The sequence below is a fragment of the Rhodamnia argentea genome, chromosome 6 (assembly GCF_020921035.1).
Source record: "Rhodamnia argentea isolate NSW1041297 chromosome 6, ASM2092103v1, whole genome shotgun sequence".
Taxonomy (NCBI): domain Eukaryota; kingdom Viridiplantae; phylum Streptophyta; class Magnoliopsida; order Myrtales; family Myrtaceae; genus Rhodamnia; species Rhodamnia argentea.
In genome coordinates this window covers 4,891,765-4,916,520 of record NC_063155.1, presented here as the reverse complement: position 1 = coordinate 4,916,520, position 24,756 = coordinate 4,891,765, and the positions used below count along the sequence as shown (strand labels likewise).

Below are 24,756 nucleotides of genomic sequence, written 5' to 3'. Positions count from 1 at the left end.
CTAGGTCTTCAACATCTTCTTCCTCTTCGTCCGCAACATCCGCCCGATTGATTCCCGGCGGTATTCCATAATAGTCATCTTCATTTGTATTTCCACTGTGATGAGACTACGCTTGGGAATTTCTGGAGCCTTCATAGTCTTCAACGGCTTGTCTCATCATTTGCCAGAAGTCTTCTTTTGTAGATGCTCTTGCTAGTTTTGAGACAGCTATTGATCGATCATGCAAAAAAGTCGTATTTGGAGCCGATGTACTGGATTTAACCTGTTTTGATCGAATCCAACTTTGTACGCTGGCTATTGAGCATTTGTCCCAGAAATTAAAACCGTCCCACCATTTCACTTTAAATCTTCCGGACAAAATCACAAAAGTAGATCCTGGTGCACCTACTTGGTATTCAAAATCCCAGGCTAAAACCCGGGAGATATGGAAAGTGACCGAGAAAAATATAAAGGCCGGGTACGTCTTTTCAACGGGAGTCGGTGTGTAGGAAGATTTGAAAATACGGTATGATTCAGAAATGGTATGAGGAAGTATGTCAGTAAGTGGTCCAAAATGATCCCACCAACGTATAAACCAAGAAGGTAGGTTTGAAATGTCAAAACTTTCTTCAAAATAGAACAACTAGGTGTGTGTTTTATTGGGGTTTTGTTTGAAGAAGGTATTCCACCAGGCCTGTTGATAGTCAAAATACATAAAAGTGGGTCCGTGAGAAAGGATTTTAGTCAACTTGGTATTAAATTTGATGGGTGTCCGAGGGGATATTTCCCGGTCAGAAGGGTGAATGACCCTCATAATTTTTGCGGTAGAGTAATTTATAATGTCCGGTTTACGATTATCAGCAAAATGTCTAAATTTTATTGATCCTGTTTGTGTCAAAATTCTTTCATAAAAATCAATTGTCTTTAGATTGTCATAAGGGGTATAAAATTGATTTTCTCCGAACATGTTTTTTGCAAAAATACAAGGATCTTTGTGGTAAAAACCCTTTTCAATTGTCAAAAAATTTTCCAAGTGTTTGGGGAACCACTTGGATTTAGTTTTAGCAGTCTTTTGAGGGGTTGGCGAAGCCGGAAGAACCACCTCACTCAAAATATTTTTTTGGTTTCAAAGGTGAAGGAGACCGTACCTCTTCTGGGATTACTACTTCGTATCCCGGTTGCTTCAAAAATTCTGGGGGAATCATAGCAAGTTTGTCAAAAGGGATAAGTCCCGAGCCCGTCAGTTTTAGAAATTTGGTCGAGGATGATTGTCCTGGTCCGGAAGGTATCTTTGGTTGTGGCTGGGTCACAAGTTTTTCCGAAGACCGGGTGGCTTCAAGCTAGCTCCGGATGGGGGTCATTTTTGCAGGAATTATTTGGTTTTCTGGCGGGCCAGGAGCTTTGCTCTTGCCTTTGTCTTTTCTGGGGGGCATGGTTGAGGATTCTTTCCCTGTAAAAATTCGCGAGTGAGAAAATCAGGAAGAGAGTTTGAATCCCCGTGTATAAATTCAATGTCAAAGTAAAAAACGGAGAGGATGGCTTGCCATCGTGCAAAAATCTGTTTAGAGGCAATATTTAAAATATCTTTCTGCAAAATGTCCTTTGCGGATTTACAATCAATTCTCAAAAGAAATTTTTGGTTTAAAAGATCACTTTGAAATTTAGAGATGGAAAGAACAATAGCAAGAATTTCTTTTTTAATGGTGGAATAATTCTTCCGAGTATCATTCCAATGTTTAGAAATAAATTGCACAATTTGTTCTATACCAAGGTTATTCTTTTGTTTCAAAACACCTCCGTCTCCTATATTAGAGGCATCGGTTGCCACAATTTTAAAGGCAGAGGGGTCAACAAGATATAAACAAGGTATTTCTTTGACCAAAGTTTTAATCTTACGAACGGTGTCAGAATGCAAATTAGTCCAAGGGACTGGATTTTTCTTTAACCTTTGATGTAAAGGTTTGCATATAATATTAATATTTGGAATAAAGTCAATTACATAATTCAAAGATCCAAGAAATCTTTGCAACCGAGTCTTGTCTTTAATGTCATCTGGAAATTTGTCGAAAAATTGAATAGAACGTTCAATGGGTATGATGGTACCATGTTCAATATAATGTCCAAGAAATCTTATTTTTGTTTGGAATAACAAAATCTTTGTCGGAGATAAGGCTAATCCACTTTGTTTGGTAATTTTCAAAAATTGATTAACATGTTTAAAATGGGAATCAATGTCAGAAGAGAATATCAAAACATCATCAATGTAAAACAATGATATAATAAGAATAAGGATTAAAGATATCATTCATAATCCTTTGAAATTCAGAAGGAGCATTCTTTAAGCCGAATGGCATAACATTCCATTCAAATTGGTCAAAAGGAACAGTGAATACAGTCTTATAACGGTCTTTTTCAGAAATTTGAATCTGCCAAAATCCAGATTTCATGTCAAATTTAGAAAATATCTTAGAACGACACAATCTGTTCAAAAGATCCTTTTTGTTGGGGATCGGATATCGAATCCATTTTAAAGCATAATTTAAAGGTTTATAATTCACAACAAGTCCGGGGACTCCTCGTTCTAATTCTGCATTCTTATTGACGTAAAAAGCAAAACAACTCCATGGAGACTTGCTTTTCCGGATTAAACCTTTTTGCAAAAGATCTTCAATTTCTTTTTTTGCATAAAGTCAAAAGTTCAGAATTCATTTGCGAAGGTCTTGCCTTCGTTGGGATATCTTTTTTAGAAAAAATCAGTTTCATAAGGTAAATCAACAATATGTCGCTTCCTATTCCGGAAAGCATTTGGAAGAGTGGAACATACTTCTCTTTTTAATTTATTTTCTAAAAGAAGGATTTTTTGTTTTATATCAGGATGAACTATCCTTTGTTCAATCCTTTTATAATCCAGTTCTTCTTTTAAAAATAAAAGGTGAGATTCCTTATCTCTAATGAGACAATTAATCTCCTTGATAGATTGTTCCTGCAAAATATTTAAATTCCTCGTTCGAGGTTTAGAAATAAAATGAAAAGTAATTTTATTTCCCAAAATATCGGTCTCAATTCCTTCCCGAGTCACCATGAAAGGTTGAATTAGATTAATAAAGGGGGTTCCCAGAATAATATTTTGTTTTAGGTCTTTAGCAAGTAGAAATGATGTCTTTAAAGAAATATTGTCTTTAATAATCAAAACTTCTGGGAGTTTATAACGAATGTTCAAATATCCTCCCGAGGCGGTTTTCAAAGCTTCAGTAGTTTTGTCAAAATATTTAGTCGGGATTAAACCTTCACGAATGCGGTTTAAGTCTGCACCCGTGTCAAAAAGAGCTGTAGTGTTTAATACAAAATCATGGATTTTAATAGAAATGTTAATTATCCATTTTTTAGAGGTAACTTCGGAAAGCAAGTGAAGAAAAGATGAAGGATCTATTTCCTCGGTATCCCCGGTTTCAGTTTTTCTTTTTGTCAAAATTTGTTTTTTGAATTCCAAAAATTCCCGATGTTGTTCAATTTGATTGATTTTGAGAAAACGAATTTCCTTTTTTAATTCATTTATCTCAAACTGCAGGTCATTAGAATTCGTTGGTCGGGAAAATTGTTTCTTTCCTCTATTCAAAATATCAGTCAGATTGTAAGGATTGTCAAAAGGTTTCGAAGTGGAAATGTTTGTTCTTTGAAAACGGTTCATGGCAATCTCGGAATCAGAAAGGTTTTCAATTTTATCTAAAATTTCTTCTTCATCCTTAGTCAAAATGCAAATGTCCTTTGAATCCTTTTCAAGGTTCTCGGGTTCATCAATCTCGGAATTAAAAAGATTTGCTAATTCATCGGTCTGGAGACCATCGTCATTATCCTCTTGGTCGGAGAAATCGGAGGTCTCACTCTCGGAATCAATCATGAGTTGGTTTAATTGGTCAAGGGTCTCCTCATCCAATTCTAACTCATTAATCCTTTTGAAAACTTTGCAAAATTTGCGAGTATGTCCCTTTTTCCAGCAATTAAAACAAGTAAACTTGGAAAAGTCTCTTTTTGTTTCTTGTTTTTTAAAGTCAAAATTTTTCTTTTTAGAAAATGTCTTAGGTCTTTTGGAAAAAATTTTCTTTTTCTTTTGTTCGGTTTTCTCGGGTGGACAATTTCCTTTGCACTTCGAGTTTCTTTTGGAAGAAAAGTCATAAGAAGGGTCATATTGTCTACAAAAATCTCCTAGTCCTTTGTTACCGAGAGATTTTTCCTTTTTAAGTTGTTTTTGCAACTTAATGTTATTACACATCTCAGAACTAGTCTTAAAAATATAAGAAACAAGTTCACCATAAGAAAGGATGTTAAAAGGTATTTCTTCGCCGAACCGCTCACGTATACGCTTTCGGACTTGGTTTCCGATAAGGATAGGGAGACCGGCAAGGAATTTCTCTTTCCAGAATGGTTGATTGTAGTCCGGTCGGAGCAAAACACGTTGGAAGAATTCATCTTTGTATTGTCAGAATTCACCTAAGGATCTACATTTTAAATTTGAAAGAAGATCCTGGTTGTGATCTCGAAGAAACGAAGGGTCGCCAATGAAATGTTGAGAAATAGAATAGATCAAAGTTGAAATGGCATCTGGACCATTTGTCCTTGGTCATCGAAAACAGTTTGACCATTTTCTTCAGTTTTGACTGCATTCAAAATCTGGTTTCGTTGGTCTTCAGTGAGATAATTATCCCACCATCCTTTTAAAGTACCTGAAAAATCGGCTATAATCATAAAAGCAATTTGCTGGTCTCTTGTGTCTGGAATGGTTTTGTAAGTTGTTGCAAGCATAACCATTTGATTCAAAACTTGGATTAGGTTTGCTTCAGAAACGCCGTCAATGTTCCATTCATAAATCGCGTCGGCAGAATATTTATTCTGGAATCTAGTCGGAGATTCTTCCTTGACGAGATCCGGAGGAGTGGCGCGAGAATAGTAAAGTTTCTGAGGTTCTTTCCAAGATATCCCGTTGATCCGAGGAGTATCTTCGGAGTCTAACGTAGAAATCTTTGGAGTATCAGAAATTTCATAAACTTGATCACAATCTAAAACGGCAACTTCCTTGGGAGTAGAAATTGTTAAAGGTCTTTCAACCTTTGGTGTGCTCAAAACCGGTTGAAGAACAGGAAAGTCCACAGCCTTTTGCTTTCTTTCCTTTTCTCTTAAAAAGAAATTCCTTTTCTCTTGAAGGGCTTCATAAAATTCTTTGCTGAATTTCTTCGGCATTTCAAAATTCTTAAAAAGGGGTTGTTTCAAATTGAAAGAAGAAGATAAAGGAGTGGAAACGATCTGGATAGGATTGGAAAATGAACGAGAAGAAATCGTAGAATCGAGAGTCGTTTCGATCCTATTCAATTGTTCACCTATCGTGTAAATATGTTGGTTTGCAAAATTATTTTGTTCAATAATTTTTCTGAATTCTTTTTCTTGTTTGAAATCTTTGTCATCATCACAAGGTTTTTTGAAAGGTGCTGCAGGAATTGTCTGAGTCCTATAATCAATATTAATTTTTCTTAAAGGAGGATGATTTGATTCAATCTCGTGACCATCATCTAATTTCCATTTAAAAATTTTGTTAATGTTAAAAACCTCTCTTTGTTCAAGAAAATGGTTTTCAAACCAGTCAAAGAAAAACATATGTTCTCCTAGTTGTCCTAGGAATTCATAATATTGGTCCTTGATTTGTATGGCTTGTTTCTTAAATTTTTCAAAAAACCAGTTTCTGATTTCAATATTAAATTCAAAATTAAATTCTTTGTTTAAAAGGATTCGGTCTGGTTCAAAATCTTTTTCTAAAACGAGAACCTCGGGGTCTTCGTCTTGCTCCATTTGCGAAGGAGTGGGTTCCGGAGATCCCGGATCCCGTTGTTGATAAACAGGTCTTGCAATTCCTGCGCTTGTGTCGAGACCGCTAATATTTAAATCAGAATTTAAAGGGGGAGCACTTGGAGTTGCATGTCCTTGTGCTTGAGAAATGGAATCACCTTGGCTGCTTACCGGAATAGTAATAACGGGAGGTAAATTCGGTCTTAGATCAACGGATCTTCGAGAAGAAGAACTAGAAAAAGAAGGTCTTGAAGAGATATGAGTTGAGAAGTCAAAAGATCGTCGAGGAAATTGGATAGTCACTCTTCCTTCAGGATGTTGAACAATGTTCGTCGGATTTTTGTATCGGATAATGGGACGTGGTATCGGGTTTTCAATTTCCCATTGTTCCGGCAAAACAACGTCATTCCAAGAAATGGATTTCGAGATTATACAGTTTGATTTTTTAATGTCGGTTGTCAAAAGAAGGGTTTCACCCTTAGGGGTTGAGTTTAAAGAGTGAACGTCAAAAGCGGAACTCATCGCCTTGTAGTGAACTTTGTAAATGAGAGAAAGCGGAATCGAACCGTCATCTATCGCATAATTATGGGTCTTGATTTGCAAAACTAGTGACTTCAAAATATTCTTATCTCTTAAAGAAACAGAAAAGTTAGGAAAACAATCAAAATGAATAGGTCCATTGCACAAAGAAGTCTCAATTGTTGCTAAAATTGAATCTTCATAACGCAAAAGTCTGGAATCACGCAAAACAAGCAAAATAGAAGTGTTTAAACCTTCTTTCAGAAGTGGCTTGATGCCAACTTGAACCATTCCAAAATGTAAGTAATTGTATTTTTGGGCATGTTTTTTAACAGAGTCTTTATTCAAAAGTGGAATCAAAGAATAAGACGAATTAAGAGGAATGTCTCGTTCCTTTGTCGTAATCACATAGTCAAAAGATTTAAAAATCTTACGGAATGAGGATTGCTCATAAATTTGGTCATAACGAACTTTAGGAATTTTCCAATTTCTAATTGATTTGTTAAAATCTTCAATAGTAATTTGTTCTCTATGCAAGGGTCCTTCAGTCTAAGAAACCTCAGATCTTGAACCCGAAGAGGAAGAATTAGTACGTCTTAAAAGATTCATCTTATATAAATAATGCTTTCCAAACACTTGATCGGTTCCTCAAAACTCTGCTGACCAACAGTCTTACGCACCTCTGCCGGGACCACAGTGGCATACCGTAGGTATCCCCTTTCAAGTGTTTTTTCCACAAAACTTATATAAAATTTCACTCAAAAGATATACTAATTACTCCTCTCCTTTGGCTCTGATACCATAGGGGGACCGAGAAACCTCAAATACCGAACCCGAAGAGGAAGAATTAGTACGTCTTAAAAGATTCATCTTATATAAATAATGCTTTCCAAACACTTGATCGGTTCCTCAAAACTCTGCTGACCAACGGTCTTACGCACCTCTGCCGGGACCACGGTGGCATACCGGAGGTATCCCCTTTCAAGTGTTTTTTCCACAAAACTTATATAAAATTTCACTCAAAAGATATACTAATTACTCCTCTCCTTTGGCTCTGATACCATAGGGGGACCGAGAAACCTCAAATACTGAACCTAAAGAGGAAGAATTAGTACGTCTTAAAAGATTCATCTTATATAAATAATGCTTTCCAAACACTTGATCAGTTCCTCAAAACTCTACTCACCAACGGTCTTACGCACCTCTCGCTGGACCACGGTGACATACCGGAGGTATCCCCTTTCAAGTGTTTTTTCCACAAAACTTATATAAAATTTCACTCAAAAGATATACTAATTTCTCCTCTCCTTTGGCTCTGATACCATAGGGGGACTAAGATCGAAACATATATATAGAGACACACACACATAAGAAACTATTCAGCAGAAGAGAAGGCAATCACTCAATGGAGGCAGAAAAATCAATGGGGTCCCGAGAATCAAGAGATAATTTCCTTCACTTTGGGCATTGTTTTTCAAGAAAAGGAAAGATTGAAATACACGTGCACATGGTGGAATGAAATGAATCTGATCATAGAAAGAAGGGATATTCATGGAGACGTATGCAAAAAGGAATCCTTCTTGCACTGATTTACAGCCAATTCTCGATGACAATCTAGAACCAAATTTCAGTGATTGACTCCACGGGGTCCAAGCTTTCCAAAGAAACGTGAGTGATATTTGCTCTTTGTCGCGAATAGTCACAGGATCTTGATCACAAACCAATCCGGAAGAGGCCCTCGCTGCAATCCTCACTGTCCCGACGTGCACCGCTCCTCGCTGTTGCCTTGATGAACCAGCCGTTGCACGATCACTATCCGGCTCCAACTAAAACGCTTGCTGGAGACATTTAACATTGAGCCTTTTTTCAAAGAGCATGGAAGTCCAAGCTAAAAAAAAAAAAAAAAAAAGACTCCACCCTGTAGGAACTACAAGATCACCCCAAGGACGCCTTCGGCATCCAGGGATTGCGAATAATTATTTGTTTTTTATTCTCCACTTACTTATCTTGTGTTTAGTATCCAAAGAAGAGTTGCTCTTTGGAGAGCATAGTACGATGGAAGTTAAAAATGCCGAAACCTTTGGTAGCAATTTCAGTGTAGTAAATCCAGTCCAACTAATACAACGAGAAACCCAGTAAGACTACGATACGCGGCTAGAGATTTGAACCAGCCTTGCCCGAGCCATCCTGTGAGCTGAAAGTTGTCATTCCTCTGGGCGTAGCTGAGTCGTTCGTTGATCCCAAGCCCATTGCGGTGCGCCTCGTTCCACCCCCAATTTGTGAGCCATCTCGATCCATTGAAGTCCCAACGGGAAACAAAATTTGAAATATTTCAAAGGGATAATGACAAATATGGTCCTGAACTTTGATTTAATGTGTAATATAGTTCTTGAATTTTTTAACACAAATGGTCCCCAAACTTTAACACAATGTGCAATGTGGTCCCTGAACTTTTAATTAGATTAATATGGTCTCTGAACTTTTGAAACAAGTTTAACTTAGTGTCTGAATTATAAGAAGATGTTCAATATAGTCCTTCAATTGATTCGAGTATACGGACTAAGTTGAATATGTTCAAAAAGATCAGGGATGATATTGGTTAAATTAAAAATTCAGGGGACCATATTGCACATTTGGTTAAAGTTTATATACCGTATTGATCAAATAAAAAATTCAAGGACTACGTTGCATAATGGGTCAAAGTTTAGGGATCATTTATGTGCTATTTTCCCTATTTCAGTTCCGATAAAAACTTGTTTGCTTGATTTTGTTTTACAATTGATATGGATTTTGCATGAAAGTTAACTCCAAATCTTTTAAGATAATCTTTAACCGATTCATGTCAAATCTCCAGCAACTTTTAATTCCGAAAATCCATTAATATAGGTTGCATATAAATTAAAACATTCTATTCATTTACGTAGGTTGAGCATTTTATTTTATATGTACGTCATATAGTTTAGTTGCATAACTGTTATGCCATTCCCATACCACATCGATTAGTCATGTCATATAATTTTGCCATATCATATAATATTGCTACGCCATTTGTTTCCTTCACATCATATAGTTCATCATGCTATCTTGTCACATCATTTATTGCATTTTGCATCATTTATCATGTCATTATTTTTGACACATCATTGATGCTATGTCGCATACGTACGTCATTTAGAATCATATGAAGATTGTTCATTTTAGACTAATAGACTTGGTCCAACCTAAAGTCATATAAGATGCATGTAAGAATTCATGTTGATTTCCATATTATTAGGATTCAGAAAATTTTAAAAAAATTTGTCATACATTCACGCCATATAAGTTAGTTGTCACTTATCATGTCATTAGAATAATTGTTTTCTTAGAATACAATTACATTCATGCATTGCATTTACTTAAAAAAAAAACACAAACATTTGAAACTCTAAATCAGAATCTTGAAAGTTGCCAACTCAAATAATTTTCATTAAATTGATACCAAAATGGCATTAATAGAAATATTAGTGTAATCAAGTCTCCGAATTTAAAATCTACGGTTTGCTAAAAAATGATTAATGGTGGCTCCAAAATTGAAAATCATTTGCACATTAATTACTTGAACCAAAGTTACAATTTGATAGAACTTGGGAGAGTCCGAGCTAGATTAGTTAATTTCATTAAGCTAATAATAATCCATTAACCTAAAATTTCTAATTTTAGGACGTAACAATCATTTTATTAATTATAAATCATTCATTTATCTCTTTTGTGCTTGTCAATTAGAATTATGTCTAGATTTTCATGTATCTTATCTAATTTATGCTTAAACTAAAAGAAAAAAAAAGCAAAAACACAAAGCAAAAAAGCAAAAAAACCTTAAAAAAAAAATGAAGGAATGGGGCTAGAGAGCACCGAGACATCACATAAACCTATGGAAGAATGAATAGATTGTAGCAATGTCTAATGCGCCTACCGCCACCAGCCTGGACAAGGGGCACGAGCAGCTGATGACCATAACATTCCACCATCGGCCTAGATGTCCTATAGCGAGGTCATGAGTCGGGCTCATTGAATTGGCGCTCGAGGTCAAGCCGCGGCGCGATCTGGGACGGTGTACATGGCGAGCGCAAGTCGGTGCGACGCTTATATTAGGGGTGTCAGCGGTGCGGTTCGGTTCGATTTTTCTAAATAACCGAACCGAACCGAACTATGATAGTGAATGGATGTACTGAACCGAATCGCGACCCGAACTGAATACATACCAAACCGAACCGAACCGAATTTTCGGTTCGGTACTGTTCGGTTTTCCTTTTCCCTTTTTTTTTTTTTTTTTTTAAAAGAATTTACCTGATTCCTAGATGTTTACATCATATTCTTTTCTTGCAAAGTGAAAGTTTTTCAATCTCAGAGAACTATGGTTGACCAATCATCATCAATTTTTTTTAGTGCCATTTTATTTCATATCAAACTTGTTGGTGAGACAACGTCCAATCCAGGGCATCAATTTGCTGCATAAGTGAACACGAGACCGTAACATGCTACATTGCTCTGTTTTTTTCAGTAATGCAAATAAAGTGCAATGGCTAAGATGTATCCCTTTTTTATCTTTTCAACCAAATAAAATTGGTAGGGATTGACTAAGATATAACCTAATTTACTAAAGAAAGCAAATACACATAGAGTCAAAGATGTTTGGGAAAATGCAATTTCTACTATAGTCGCACTATTCCTATTTTCCAATATTTTTTATGATTTTTATATATCTCTTTTTCCCCTTTTTTTTTATAAATTTCTTTTGTTCATTCTTTTTAAATTTTTCTAGCTTATTCACTCGTTTTCCTTCTTAGACAGGGAGAAACTCAACTTAAGCATTTTCACAAACATGCGGTGTTCATTTATGGTGCAGCACGCAGATATATCAACGAGATCCACTAATTTCGATTTGAAAAAACGAGAGCACATCCTCAGAAGTTTAAACGCACTAGCTAATCCAAAATTATCTTACGACTTTCACTCAAACCTAAACACTCAACTCTTGGACTCGGATTAACAAAACAGAGCAAGAGCGTACACAATTTCACTTAAACATTTTCTCAAACATGCGGTGTTCATTCATAATGCAATACTCAAAGACGTCAACGATCCTCTAATTTCGATGTAAAAATCGGGAAAACATCCTCGGGAGTTGAAACCCACTAGCTAATCTCAAATTATCATTCGACTTTCACCCAAACGTCGACACTCTGCTCATCGACCCAAAAGATGGCGTAGGGCTTGAGGTCGCCGTTCCTCCGGTTGACGTGCTTGAGGTGCGGTCGAGCTTGAGGGGCTTCAATGGCGGGATGCGAGAGGAGAGGCCGATTAGGGTTTCACGGAAGCTTTTTTGACAGGGAGTGTAAAAGAAGAGAGGTAGCGTAAATGTTAAATTGATAAGATTGGCCTTTCTCGGTTCGGTTAACCGCATCCCGAACCGAATAAGCCAAAGTATCCCGAACCAAAAAGAAGAAGAATTTTTTATTTCATTATCTAAACCGAAACCGTAGCGAACCGAAATACATAAAATTTTCGGTTTGGTTCGGTTCGGTTAACGGTTCGGTTCGGTTTTTCGGTTTTATTTTGACACCCCTACAATCTATTCATTCTTCCATAGGTTTCTGTGATGTCTCGGCTCTCTAGCCCCATTCCTTCACTTTTCTTTTTTTTAAGGTTTTTTTGCTCTTTTTGCTTTGTGTTCTTGCTTTTTTTTTTTTAGTTTAAGCATAAATTAGATAAGACACATGATTATTTCGATTGAATCACAGCATAAGATTCTTCAAGTTCAACCAAAAGATTGATATATGGTGTGTGAGATGAATCACAGCAACTGCATAAGAGTCTTCAAGTTCAACCAAAAGATTGATATATGGTGTGTGAGATGAAAATGGGAACAAAAAAAAAAAAAGGGATGAGAAAATCAGGTAGCCCAGAGTAAAAATTACTTTGTCATGCGAAATAAACAATCACAAGAGTAATCAGATAAATAAATTATACACATCCTCACCAGACCGCAACAACAAGACATGCCATGGTACTTCCCAGACCAAATCTAACAAATGTGATTGTTTTGATGATTTTGTTTTTCCTGAATGGCCTTTACGATTCTGCTAATGCTGAACTACGGGGGGACTGCTGATCACCACCAGTGATTGCGGCCTAACGTTATAAGCCGATATTCCACAACCGCGAGGATAACTCGCTAGTGAACATGGCGCCTGTATCTTATCTTGTCCGTGACGGGAGGTCCGGCAGCTTGGTGGGGGTTATAGCGACAGACTTGCCGACCCTCGTTCAGTTTGGGTCTGTTCGCGAATATCAATTGTTCTTTTCGTTCCCTTCATGCGCGCTCTTTCTCCTCAGTCCTCACTCTTACTGTTCGCTGCTGCTCTGTGCTGTCCTTTCTCTCTCCCCCTTTTCTACTTTATTCTCTCTCTTCCTCTTATCTTCGTACCGTCACTGCTGCCCTGGTCTCCTTCACTGCTCTCTCTATTTCACTTTACTGCTTTATTCTTTCTCTTCCTTTCGCATCATTTTCATCTCCCAAAAAGTGACAAAACACAAATTTCACTTTGAGCTTCTCGATTCTGCCAATCCCACTGAGTTTTTTACTCAAAAAACGAGTGCTGCATCAAGAATTACCCGGATCAAACACAGCATTCGTAACTGATCCTTCCAAGAGATTTTGCCAATACAGCATCGCAAATGGTACCCTGCAAAACAAACACAGCACGGATGAGCTAAGGGCACAAGAAAAAGGTGTTGGGAGGAGAAGATACAACAAATGCTGAAAATGCAGAGGAATTTGATTTTGGAACGCTATGAAAATTTCCCATCAATATAGCAAGAGGGAATTGATGTGAAAAATCTCAATTGAGGAAAATCAGTTTGTATTAAGCATCGAATTGGGGACGGAGAACCGAAATCGATGCATTCACAAACCACGAGAGATCACGACCCAAATGTAGGTGATTTATGGAATATCAATGTTGTCATGAATTAGAGTTGTATTGGAAGCTTGGAGCCATGAGCTGCCCCAGAGATTTATTCCAGATCAACTGGTTAATACTATGAAGGATCATCATCAACGAAAAGAAGCTTCTCGATTCTTATGAAAACTAAAAGAAAACAAAAAATGCATCCCCACCTTACAAAAAAAAACAAAAAATGCATCCCCTTTCTTCAGTCATATCACAGTTTCCACATAACTAGTCATGCTTTCAGTTTTCAACAGAAGAAAATGTTGAAAATATTAGTGCACCCAATAAAAATCAAACGCTGCTTCTTCGTTTTTTTTCTTTTGAATTGCAAAATATGACACATAGCATGGAGACAGATTTAGCCCCACCTCCACAGCATTCGCAAGTGATCCTTCCAAGAGATTTTACCAATACAAAAGGTATCTGCAAAACAACCCCAGTGAATGAGCTAAGGGCACAAGAAAAAGATGACGGGAAGGGAACTTTCAACAAACACTGAAAATGCAGAGGAATATGATTCTTGGTGATTCTCATGCCAAGTACAGTGCATTTTCATTCACAATACGTTTGGGCAAGAAGCAGAATCGAAGATGATGAATAATTGAAGGTCAGTCTCCGACCTTCAGTCGGCAGTTTCTGGGAATTCTACGCGACACTTGTCCGTGGAAAAAAAAAAGGTAAAATAAATTCGTTTTAGGCATCGAAGTGAAGAAGGAAGAGAAACGAAATTGATGCATCCAAGAAGAAAAACGATTGTACATCGAAGAATGAAAGGCGGAAAGAAGTTGGAAGCATTTTCACCTGAGGAAGAAAACAGCAATCCACGGAGACTAATCTTTTATCACGGAGACTATGGGAGTGATCGATTTCACTTCATTGGATCCGATCGGCATCGATGTATATCTCAGGGATGTGTTGGATGAGGGGCCAATAGTGGCCAGGGGGTTTTGAGCATCCTTCTTCCAGATTCTTCGATCCTCTTATCCACAGATGTTGGAGGGAGGGAGGGAGGCCATCCTCTGGCAAGTACCTCAACTTTGGGCAATCGGAAATCCGTAAATGTGTGAGAGAGGAGAGATGGTTGCGAAGACCGCTTGATAGTCTTTCCACCTTCCTCATATTTCTCAAGTGAAGGACATTTAGAGAGGAAGGGAAGAGAAGACTCCACGCGTCCTCCTCCTCCTTCGAAGAAGGAAAGCACACATTGTCTCCCTCCCCTCCACCCATGCTCCTTCCAAAGTCAATTGACAGAGACTGGAGGGAGGTGAGGAGGGGTAAGCCCCATTCTCTCACTGCCCGCTTCACATTCTCGCACCCTCTAATTTCAAGGTTCTGCAAATTAGGAGGGAAACCTCCTTTGGGGAAGCATTCGATATTTGGGCAATTGAAAATCCATAGCGTGTGGAGGGAGGTAAGATAATGCCACTGATTTGGTAGACACTTTATCTTCGGACAATCAGCTAGCCATAAAGATGAGAGGGTGATGGGAAGGGGAAGGAAGTCCTCCTCTATCTCCAATGCTGGACACTCCCTTATTTCCAACCTAGTGAGATTCTTACAGCTGGCAATGTTACAGCTGGCAATAGATTTTATCTTCGCACAATTAATAAGTTCAAGAGTCGAGAGGGTGATGGGAAGGGGAGGAAAATCCTCCTCTATCTCTAATGCTGGACACCCCCGTATTACCAAACTAGTGAGATGGGAGAGCGTGTGAAGGCACCGTGGTAGGCTTCCCAGATTCTCACATCTCATAATAGTCAAAGATTCCAACGATTCCGCCACTGTAGTGACCTCTTCCGGCAGCGACTCCACTCCCTTGCACTTCCTAATATAAAGTGTCTTCGGAGCAGCGAGGGTACCCTCGGCAAAGGAAAACGATGTCGGCGAATCACATCCATTTATCTCAAGATATTCAAGGTGAGGCATCGGGTTATTACTGCTGGGACCATCCGGAGGAATGGTTAGTCCCACTACTTTTGGACAATTCTCAATCCGCAAATCTCTGATTGCGTGCACCTTGCTTGGAAGCTTTTCTAAACTCGCACAATCCCTCAATTCCATCCTTTCGATGTTGCACGGAAGCTCTATCTCTCCTTCCCCCACCACGAATGATGTGAACTGAGGACACCTTTTGATGATAACTCTTTCAAGGCAAATGAGATTTAGCGTTTCATTTCCATCCTGCCACAAGTAGTTTAGCTTGTCACACCCTCCTATATGAAGCTCCTTTAGCTTGACCAAGCACCTCATAAACCCAGGATCGAAGCAAACAAGCTCGGTAAGATTTTCAATTTTGAGAGCGGTCAAAGAAGTTAGGTTGACCAAGCTCTTTAAGATCTCCTTGCTACAATCCTCAAGGTATAACTCGCGGAGAGATGGAAGACAAACCACACTGGTCGAGTTATCCAAATGCGGGCATGAATGAATTTCAAGCTTTATGAGACAGTCAAGGCGACAAGGCAATGTCCCAACCAACGAAGGGCAGCTCCAAACAACGAGATGCTGAAGACATGAGAATGGGACTTCTTCTTACGGGTCCTTGACATAATGAGACCATTCCTTCCATGCCAACATCTCTTCAAACTTCAAAATCTTTAAGGATGAGAAAGGCCTTTTACCTCCGTAAAATTCAAAGCCTATCTTCCTTATTGCATGTAGACCTTCGAGAGATAATTCCTTAAGTGAGGGTAGTTGTCCAAGGGAGAGCAGCGATGTGACATTAGGACAGCCCCGCAAGCACAAAGACGTTATCTTAGAATAGGACGAACCACCTAACCATGAGGCAAAACTTGCACCACCATAGTGTGAGATAGTGAGATTTTCCAAATTAGTGTGAGGTCGCAGAGAGTCAAGCACCTGTGCTTCACACTCGTGATTCTGGAGATTTCCCAAATGTTCTTTCCATTGCAAGGATAAGTTGGTAAGACCTAGCTTTCCAAACAAGTTAGCATCCGCTGCGTTTGTAACTTTTTCCACATTTTGCAATTCTGATATAATTAATTCTCCTTGAAGATGTGGCAAGTTCTTCAACTCCTTTAACTGCGACCCTTTCTCCGTTCCCACCACAAACTTAGACAAGATAGTAAGATTCTTCAAATTGCTGATACCCAATGGCATCTCTTTTAGATTCCTTGTATCTCTAACGTCGAGAAACTGTAAGCCGACCAACTTTGTGATACCTTGAGGCAACTTTGAAAGGTTTTGACAACCTCTCAAGATCAAACCTTGTAATTTGCACAACTCGGCAATTGACTCGGGTAGTGTTTCGATATTAGTGTATGAGAAATTGAGATATCGAAGATGTTTTAAATCACCGACACAAATCGGTACTTCTATGATGGAGCAATGACATACCGAGAGTGCCCTCAAATAATTCAATTCTTTTAGCAAGTCATGTAGCACCTTATTGGAAATAACGAATCGGCTCGAGCCCCCCCCTCTAGATCCACCGAGCACTAGAATTAAACTTCTTAGCACCTTCATTCGGTGATATGCTCTCGTGCATTGTGACGTAACATACCACGGTGCGATGAATGATGCATATCGAGTTTTTCCTTCAAGAGAGGCGTCATCTTCATCACCCACCAGCTGAGACTCCCCGGAGGTAAAGCACGTCCCACCCGCAATTGAGTTTGCTAGGTCATTCAAAAGATCATGCATCAAAAACTTTGACGTGTCAACACTAGATCGTTGAAAAAAGGATCTAGATACTAACTCATCGAAGTAATTCCGTCCTAATCTCAAGATATTCTCCTTTGTTTTTCTTCCATCTAAAAAGCCCCCTGCTATCCATAAGAGTACTAGCTCATCCCTCTCAATTTGGTAGTCCTTGGGGAATATTGCACAGTAAGCAAAACATCTCTTCAAACACCAAGGAAGATGGACATAGCTCAATTTCAAAATAGGGAGAACCTCATCATTCTCCGCCGTCGGAAGATCCCATATTCTGTTATTTAAGGTATCTTCCCATTCATCGGGATTCCTTTTATTACGTAGGACACCGCCCAACATCTTCGCAGCCAAAGGTAAACCTTTACATCTTTCAGCTATCTTCTTGCCTATTGTTTCAAAATCTGGGTGGCTCTCAAAATTTTTTGCTCCAAGAGCATGAAAGGCTAATAAGCTTGTACAATCGTCAAGGGACAATTCCTTCAAAGTATATGGCGATGCTCCTGTTATGGAAACAACGGCAAGGTTGCGAGTGGTGATGACGATCTTGCTTCCCCTGGCCCCAACTTCAAATGGCTTTAAGAGGTCAGTCCATTTTTCGTACTTCTCATTCCAGATATCATCTAGAACCACAAGAAACTTCTTCCCAGATAGATTGTCCTTCAACTTAACTTGAAGGCTGTTAAGATCTCCACCCGCGCAGGACGAGCCGGTGATGGACTGCAAAATAGTCTTTGTTATGTCAAGAACATCAAAAACATCTGACACGCAAACCCATGCTCTTGTCTCAAAACAGCTATATACTCTGGCATCATTATAGAGCTGCTGAGCCAAGGCCGTCTTTCCAACACCGCCCATCCCAACTATGGGGACTATGCTCAACGAGGTATTGGAATTTTCGACCTCACTGATTAGTCGTTCGAGCATCTGTGCTTCTTCCTTCTCCCTGCCGAAAAACTGAGGCTCTGGCAAAGAAGTGGTGGGATCCCTTTTGTTGGTGTAGTTGGATCTGTCCGCAACATTCTCTCTCAAGCTTAGACTAGCTTTGCTTGTGACAATCGTTTTCAACCTGCCATTGATCCCTTGTACCTTGGTTTCAGACACGAGCGAGCGCGGTCTGCCAAAGAAAGAGAACTTTCTCTTAACTTGACCTCTGCTTGTGCTGGATTCTGCTTCCGACTTGGCCTGAACAGCTTCAATCTCGTACTCATCGAGCAAGTCTTCCATGTCATAGGCCAAGTCCCTGACATCATCTAGCCACAGCTTCACTAGAGGGTTATCGCTGAGTTGCCTGTCCTCTGCATCAGCCAGCACTGCATTGATTGTGACCAGCATCTCCTTCCACTCCTCGAGGAGGGCGGTGCTGATTCCTTCCCGCTGTGCGTAGCCCAATGCGAGAGAAGTCAACTTGTCGAACAGGACCTGAAGGAAGGAACCCAAAACGATCTCTCCAGTGGCCATGGGTGAATCGGTCACTGCAGAGAACAGCAAAGGTGTTATGGTGAAGCAAAGTGAAAATGAGCAAATGGAGAGAGAAAACAATGCTGTCCAGGAAGACCATGACGTTCACCAACCAACAATTTTTAAAAAAGACCAAGGCTTTCGAGGGATGCGAGGCAAAGGTTAAACAAATCAAAATAAAATATACAGAACAGAAATCAATGTAGTGATATGATCTTGGCTTCCCAGCAGCACAAATTGAAGTAACAATTTTTTAAAACTTGAAGTAACAATTTTTTTTTATTAGACTTGTTATTAAACTTGACAGCAAGTAGTTGACATCAAGACATGAAATCGGTTTAAGAACCAAAATATGTTGCTGCTGCCGTCCTCTTCTTTTGCTCAAAATATTGCTTTTGCTTCCATTCATAGAAAGATTTCAGAAAGAATAGGTGGTTGTCTCTTACCTTTTTCCAAGCAGACTTCCTGGAGCAGACTGGTGAACGGGATGAAATCAACGACAGCAATCCAGCAAGCACGAGCGCTAGGTTCGCACGAGCAGGATGAGAACACCGTTGAGAAGGAGGCGAGAATGGGCTATGGTGAAGCAAAGTGAAAATGAGCTAAAGGAAGAGAAAACGATGAAAGTGCAGGAAGACCAAGACTTTTCACCTACCGCCAAAAGGTAAAACGAAGACCAAGACTTCGAGGATGCTCTCTGTTCACAAGTGCTTCTCTCTCTCTGTTTCACTTTACTGCTTTATTCTCTCTCTTCCTTTTGCCTCGCATCATTTTCATCTCCCAAAAAGTGACAGAACACAAATTCCACTGGAGCTTCCTAAGAGCTGGGCAACTATATATCTGGTCATGAAAATAAATCATAAACTCGGGAAGACCAAGACTTTTTCATCATGCATTTTTGACTGTTCAATAAGGAAAACAAAAGCACGCTATCTGAGCTAAACAAGAAAAAGGGTTAGGTACACCAATCAATTCATTGGGCAAGTTCCTTTATTTTACTCCGGCACTCATAACACTAAACTAGTCACAAATCACCGTCTAACAATATATGATCCATAAAAAATTATACTTTACAAATAACATTAATGAACTGAAAAAACATGTTAAAAAAGATTAGAATTCTCCTATCAAGCGATTTTCGTCGTTAACTACTACCTTAGCTACCTTCAGCGGATCATTATCGTCCATCTTGCTAGGAATTGTTAGCATTGTAATTGCCACATAACTCAGGAAGACCAAGACTTTTTTTGGATATCATGGACATTTTTTTTTTTGTAAAGAAAGTGAAGCCATGTGAAAAGGAGATGATGCGACAGGAACTTTAATAACGTTCAGGAAGACCAAGACTTTCCGGGACGCAAATTGGCTTTATTACTTCACTTTTCACATGGGTTCTCTTTGTTCTTTTTTTTTTTCCCCTTTTTTTTGGTCGGAATTTTTTTTTCCCGTTTGAATGAGATATTGTTTGACAACTAGCATTGATTGTTGTTCTCTGCTTAAAATCAACAATACAATGACTTCCGTCAAACTGTTTTCATGTTTAATCATCTTATTATTCATTTATCTCTACTGTGCTTGTCAATTAGAATTATGTCTAGATCTTCATGTATCGTATCTAATTTATGCTTAACTAAAAGAAAAAAAAAACAAACCGAAAAAGTAAAAAAAGTGAAGGAATGGGGCTAGAGAGCGCCGAGACATCATAGAAACATATGGAAGAATGAATAGATTGTAGGGATGTCTAATGCATTGTCTCAACTGGATTTTTAAGAGCTGTAAGCTGTTAAGTGTTCAGAAAACTATAACCACCAATACTCTAAGTTTAGACATGTTTGTTATCACCATAAAGTTTACATACATTCCTCAATTAATTATTTTATAAATATTCTGTCATGGACGAATCTGCAAATTAATAAGTTTACTTGTCTCTCATATATTCCCACTTTGGAATTTGAATCTATTCTATCTTACAATAACCTTGCCAAATGAAAATTCCAAATCTTGAAATACTTTTTATTTTCTGCATATTTTCGTATAATTTCTTCAAATTATACCAATAATCATTTTCATTAATTAATAATACAAATAATTTGTAATAAAATATTTTTTTCAAAATTTTTTTGAAGGTCAATTTTTCACTTAGTCGCATTGCATGTGCGGTTTAACTGGTAGATGGAATGCAAAAGAATTGGGGATAAGTACAGTACAAGTGCCATAACTTTTGTATCTTGCTTACTTAAGTGTCATAACTTTTTTTTCGATCACTTAACGGTCATAACTTCTAAAAATGTTCATTTGAGTTCCATAATTTTCAATTGATCACGTAAGTGCCAATTTTATTTTTAAAACATTCACCCAAGTGTCGAAAATCCGATGTGGTATAGCACTTATGGTAAACTTTTTTAAAAAGTTATGGCACTCAAGTTATCGGAAAAAAAGTTATGGTATTTAAGTGAGAGCCGTACATAAGTTATGGCGCTCGGTTAATCGAAAAAGGAAGTAATGAAACTCAAGTGAGCGCCGTATGCAGTTATGACACTTGTGGTGTCTTTATCCCAAAAGAATTGACCTTCTTTGCGATATTCTTTTAATAGAAACTTCTACGTGCTTGCGTTCAAGCGTACCATGCCATAGCGGCGGGATCGTCTTTCGCCTTTTTCCCATAAAGTTGGTCGAACCTTAATTATTTCAATTGAATCAAAAGATAGAGAAAATGGAAAGGTACAGGCATTGTCCCTCGCCATCGTCAACATAATTATTTCGATTGAATCACAGCCATCAGGCTCTTCAAGTCCAACCAAAAGATTGATACATGGCGTGCGAGATGAAAATGGGAACAAACAGAAAAAAAGAATATGGGATGAGAAAATCAGGTAGCCCACAGTAAAAAATACTTTGTCATGTGAAAAATACAATTACAAGAGTAATCAGATAAACAAATTATACACGTACTCACCAGGCTGCAACAACAAATCAACAAGACATGCCATGGTACTTCCCATTCCAAGTCTAACCAATGTGACTGTTTTGATGATTTTGTTTTTTCCTGAATGACCCTTATGATTCTGCTAATGCAGAACTATGGGGGACTGCTGATCACCACGAGTGACTGTGGCCTAATGTTACAAGCCGATATTCCACAAACGCGAGGTCACGAGGATAACTTGCTAGGGAACATAGTGACTGTATCTTCTCTTGTCCATGAATGGAGGTCTGGCAGCTTGGCGGGGTTATAACGACAGACTTGCCTACCCTCGGTAAATGGTTGCGAGTGGTAGACGATGACGGCCTCCTTGCAATCTTTGAATGAAAATATATTGTCGTAGTCGTCAGGGCTTTCATGAAGACTGAACAGAGCGACAGAGTATCTTCCCCCCGATTGCTCCTCTCCGCCTTTCCTTGACAACAAAGGAAAAGAACAAGTGCCCTCAGATGGTATGGGAATTTGAATGGAAGAAAGATGAAGTATGGACTTTGACAAGGAAGTCAGATTTAAATGGATTATAATCTGCAGGGGTTCATGTAAATTTAGTTGTTATATTCACCAACTCGAAAACACCTGTTTTAAATCCTAGTTTTTGCCTCTTTACAGTAGCTGCTGCTGTTGGAAGAAAACTTCTTCGTTTGGCTCTGAGTATAGACTTCGATAATTGACATCATGATACAGATTAATCTTTTAGAGCATGTCACCGAAAAACAAAACTTGAGAGCACATCAGTACACCTACCAAAATAAACAGCCTTCTATTTTCTTTGGTCAAGTTGCAAAAGATGAACATAAGCACATCATTTGCCTACCTCAACAGTGTTTGCATATGATCCTCTTGAGAGATTTTGCCACACAAAGATGACAATGGGATGTTCTGCAAAACAAGCACAGTTGAGATAATTCAGGTCACTAAAAACATTACAGTCGACGAAGTTGTGGAAAAAAACCAATACAAGAGCGACTATTCCTCATAATTTCCGTAAGTAGTAAGACAAGCAATTTTCGCGCATCAAACAAAGTTCAAGATATATCATCAATGATCTATATAGACAGGCACATCCGCGCATCATAATTTCAGCACTGTGAGCAAGTCCATGTAGGTATTATTTGTTTTGAGGAATAGTCGCTTTTATGAAACAATGGTTGACTTGCTGTCCCAGTCAGCGTTATAACCATTTCATTGCGCACTTCCTTGTCAAACAAAACAGAGCAACCCAAATGTCAACGCTGGACCTTCAGTAGCTGGTATGTGGAAATTCATGTGCAGCTTGTCCGTGGAAATACATGAACTTTCCAGCATCGAGTTGAGGATTCGGAATAGAAATGGATCCAGGAGCAGCAGTAGTAGCTAAACGGCAAGTGTGCAAGAAAGAAATTAAGTCCAAATCATTACCTGAAGATGAGTGGGCTTTCTTGGATGTTATTGACCTCAGTGGGCGGGTTTTGGAAATTCATTGCGAATATCTGCATGAGAAAATATCAACTTGTATTACGCATCGAATTGAGGCAGCAGAATCGACATCGATGCCTTGAAAACCAAAAAACTTACCTTAACCATAGAAAACTGACTGTACATGGAAGACTCAATTCATTGGATCCGAACCCAATCCATCTCGATGAGAGGGATTTCTTGGATGAGAGGCCAATAGTCGCCAGTGAATTTTGAGCATCGATCCTTCAGAATCTCGCATTTATCTATGTACAGTTCTTGGAGGAAGGGAGGGAGGCCATCCTCTGGCAAGTACATCAGCTTCGGGCAACAGTCGATCCATAAATGTTTGAGAGAGGAGAGACGGCTGCGAAGACCGCTCGATAGTCTTTCCACGTTCCACATGTTGCAAATGCGAAGATGGGTTAGAGAGGAAGGGAAGAGAAGACTCCATGAATCAGGAAACCACACCTTCTCTCCCTCCCCTCCCATGCAAAAGTCAATGAAGAGAGCCTTTAGCGACGCGAGCATATGTAAGCCCCATTCTCTCGCTGGCTGCTTCAGATTCTCGCACCCTCTTATTAAAAGGCGCCGCAAATTGGGAGGCAGACCTCCTTTGGGAAAGCGTCTGATACTTTGGCATTCCGAAATCCATAGCTCTTGGAGGGATGTAAGCTGATGCCACTGATTTGGTAGAGACTTTATCTTCGGACAATTACTAATTATAAGACACGACAGGGTGATGGAAAGGGGAGGGAAGTCCTCCACCTCCAATGCTGGACAGCCACTTATCTCCAAACGAGTGAGATGGGAGAGCGTGTGAAGGCACTGTGGTAGGCTTCCCAGATTCACACAGCTATCGATTGTCATTTCTTCGAGTGATTCTACGGTGATCTCTTTCACCGACTCCACTCCCTCGCACTCGCCAATACAAAGTATCTTCAGAGCATCAAGGCTTCCCTTGACAAGCGGAAAGGATGTCAGAGAATGACAATCGATAATCCGAAGATATTCAAGTTGAGATAACGGGTTATTGCTGCTGGGGTCATCCAGAGGAATGGTTAGTCCTGTGATTTTTGGACACTTCCTAATTATCAAATGTTTAAATGTGTGCCACTTGCTTGGAAGCTTTTCTAAACTCGTGCAACTACTCAATTCCATCCTTTCAAAGCTGCACGGCAACTCTATTTCTCCATCTCCTGCCACAAAAGATGTGAATAGAGGACAGCTTTCGATGGCTAATTTCTGGAGGCAAGTATGGTTTAATATTTCATTTCTATCTTGCCATAAGTATGTTAGCTTGTCACAGCGTCCTATATGAAGCTCCTTCAGCTTGACCAAGCACCTCATATACCCATGATCAAAGCAAACGAGCTCAGCAAGATTTTGAATTCCAAGAATGGTCAAAGAAGTCAGGTTGACCAAGCACTTTAAGACCCCCTCATTACAATCCTCAAGGTATAACTCACGGAGAGAAGGAAGACAAACCTCACTAGTTGAGTTATTCAAATGCCGGCACGAATGGATTTCAAGTTTTATGAGACAATCAAGCTGACAAGGCAATGTCCCGATCAAAGAAGGACAACTTCGAACAACAAGTTGTTGAAGACAGGGGAATGCGACTTCTTCTTTTGGGCCCCCGACATAAGGAAACCAATTCTTCCATGTCAACATCTCTTTCAACTTCAAAGTTCTCAAGGATGAGAAAGGCCTTTTACATCCGTAAAATTCAGAGCCTATTGTTCTTACAGCATGTAGACCTTCAAGAGATATTTCTTTAAGTGAAGGTAGTTGTCCAAGTGGGGGCAGGAATATAGCATTAGGACAGCCCCGCAAGCACAAAGACACTATTTTAGTATAGGATGGACCACCTAACCATGAAGA

General features: G+C 39.0%; 3 protein-coding genes across 3 annotated transcripts in view; all 3 read right to left on the bottom strand.

Moving 5' to 3' along the window:
• The window catches only part of LOC115733647 (putative disease resistance RPP13-like protein 1), a 42,461-nt gene extending 23,411 nt beyond the window's left edge, over positions 1-19,050 (bottom strand). Inside the window, exons 1-2 of the mRNA XM_048280901.1 lie at positions 18,918-19,050; positions 6,588-6,590 (exon numbers count right to left, since the gene is read on the bottom strand). The gene's annotated coding sequence lies outside the window, so the exon portion shown is untranslated. The remainder of the gene's footprint in view (positions 1-6,587; positions 6,591-18,917) is intronic.
• LOC115733080 (putative disease resistance RPP13-like protein 1) overlaps positions 1-24,756 on the bottom strand; it is a 491,263-nt gene that overhangs the window by 24,045 nt on the left and 442,462 nt on the right. The gene's annotated exons all lie outside the window — the stretch shown is intronic.
• Positions 14,199-24,756, bottom strand: part of LOC115729449 (putative disease resistance RPP13-like protein 1) — a 95,112-nt gene continuing 84,554 nt past the window's right edge. The window contains exons 3-5 of the mRNA XM_048280130.1: positions 17,127-18,416; positions 15,859-16,478; positions 14,199-15,717 (exon numbers count right to left, since the gene is read on the bottom strand). Coding sequence (XP_048136087.1) covers positions 14,199-15,717; positions 15,859-16,478; positions 17,127-18,416 — 3,429 coding nt within the window. The remainder of the gene's footprint in view (positions 15,718-15,858; positions 16,479-17,126; positions 18,417-24,756) is intronic.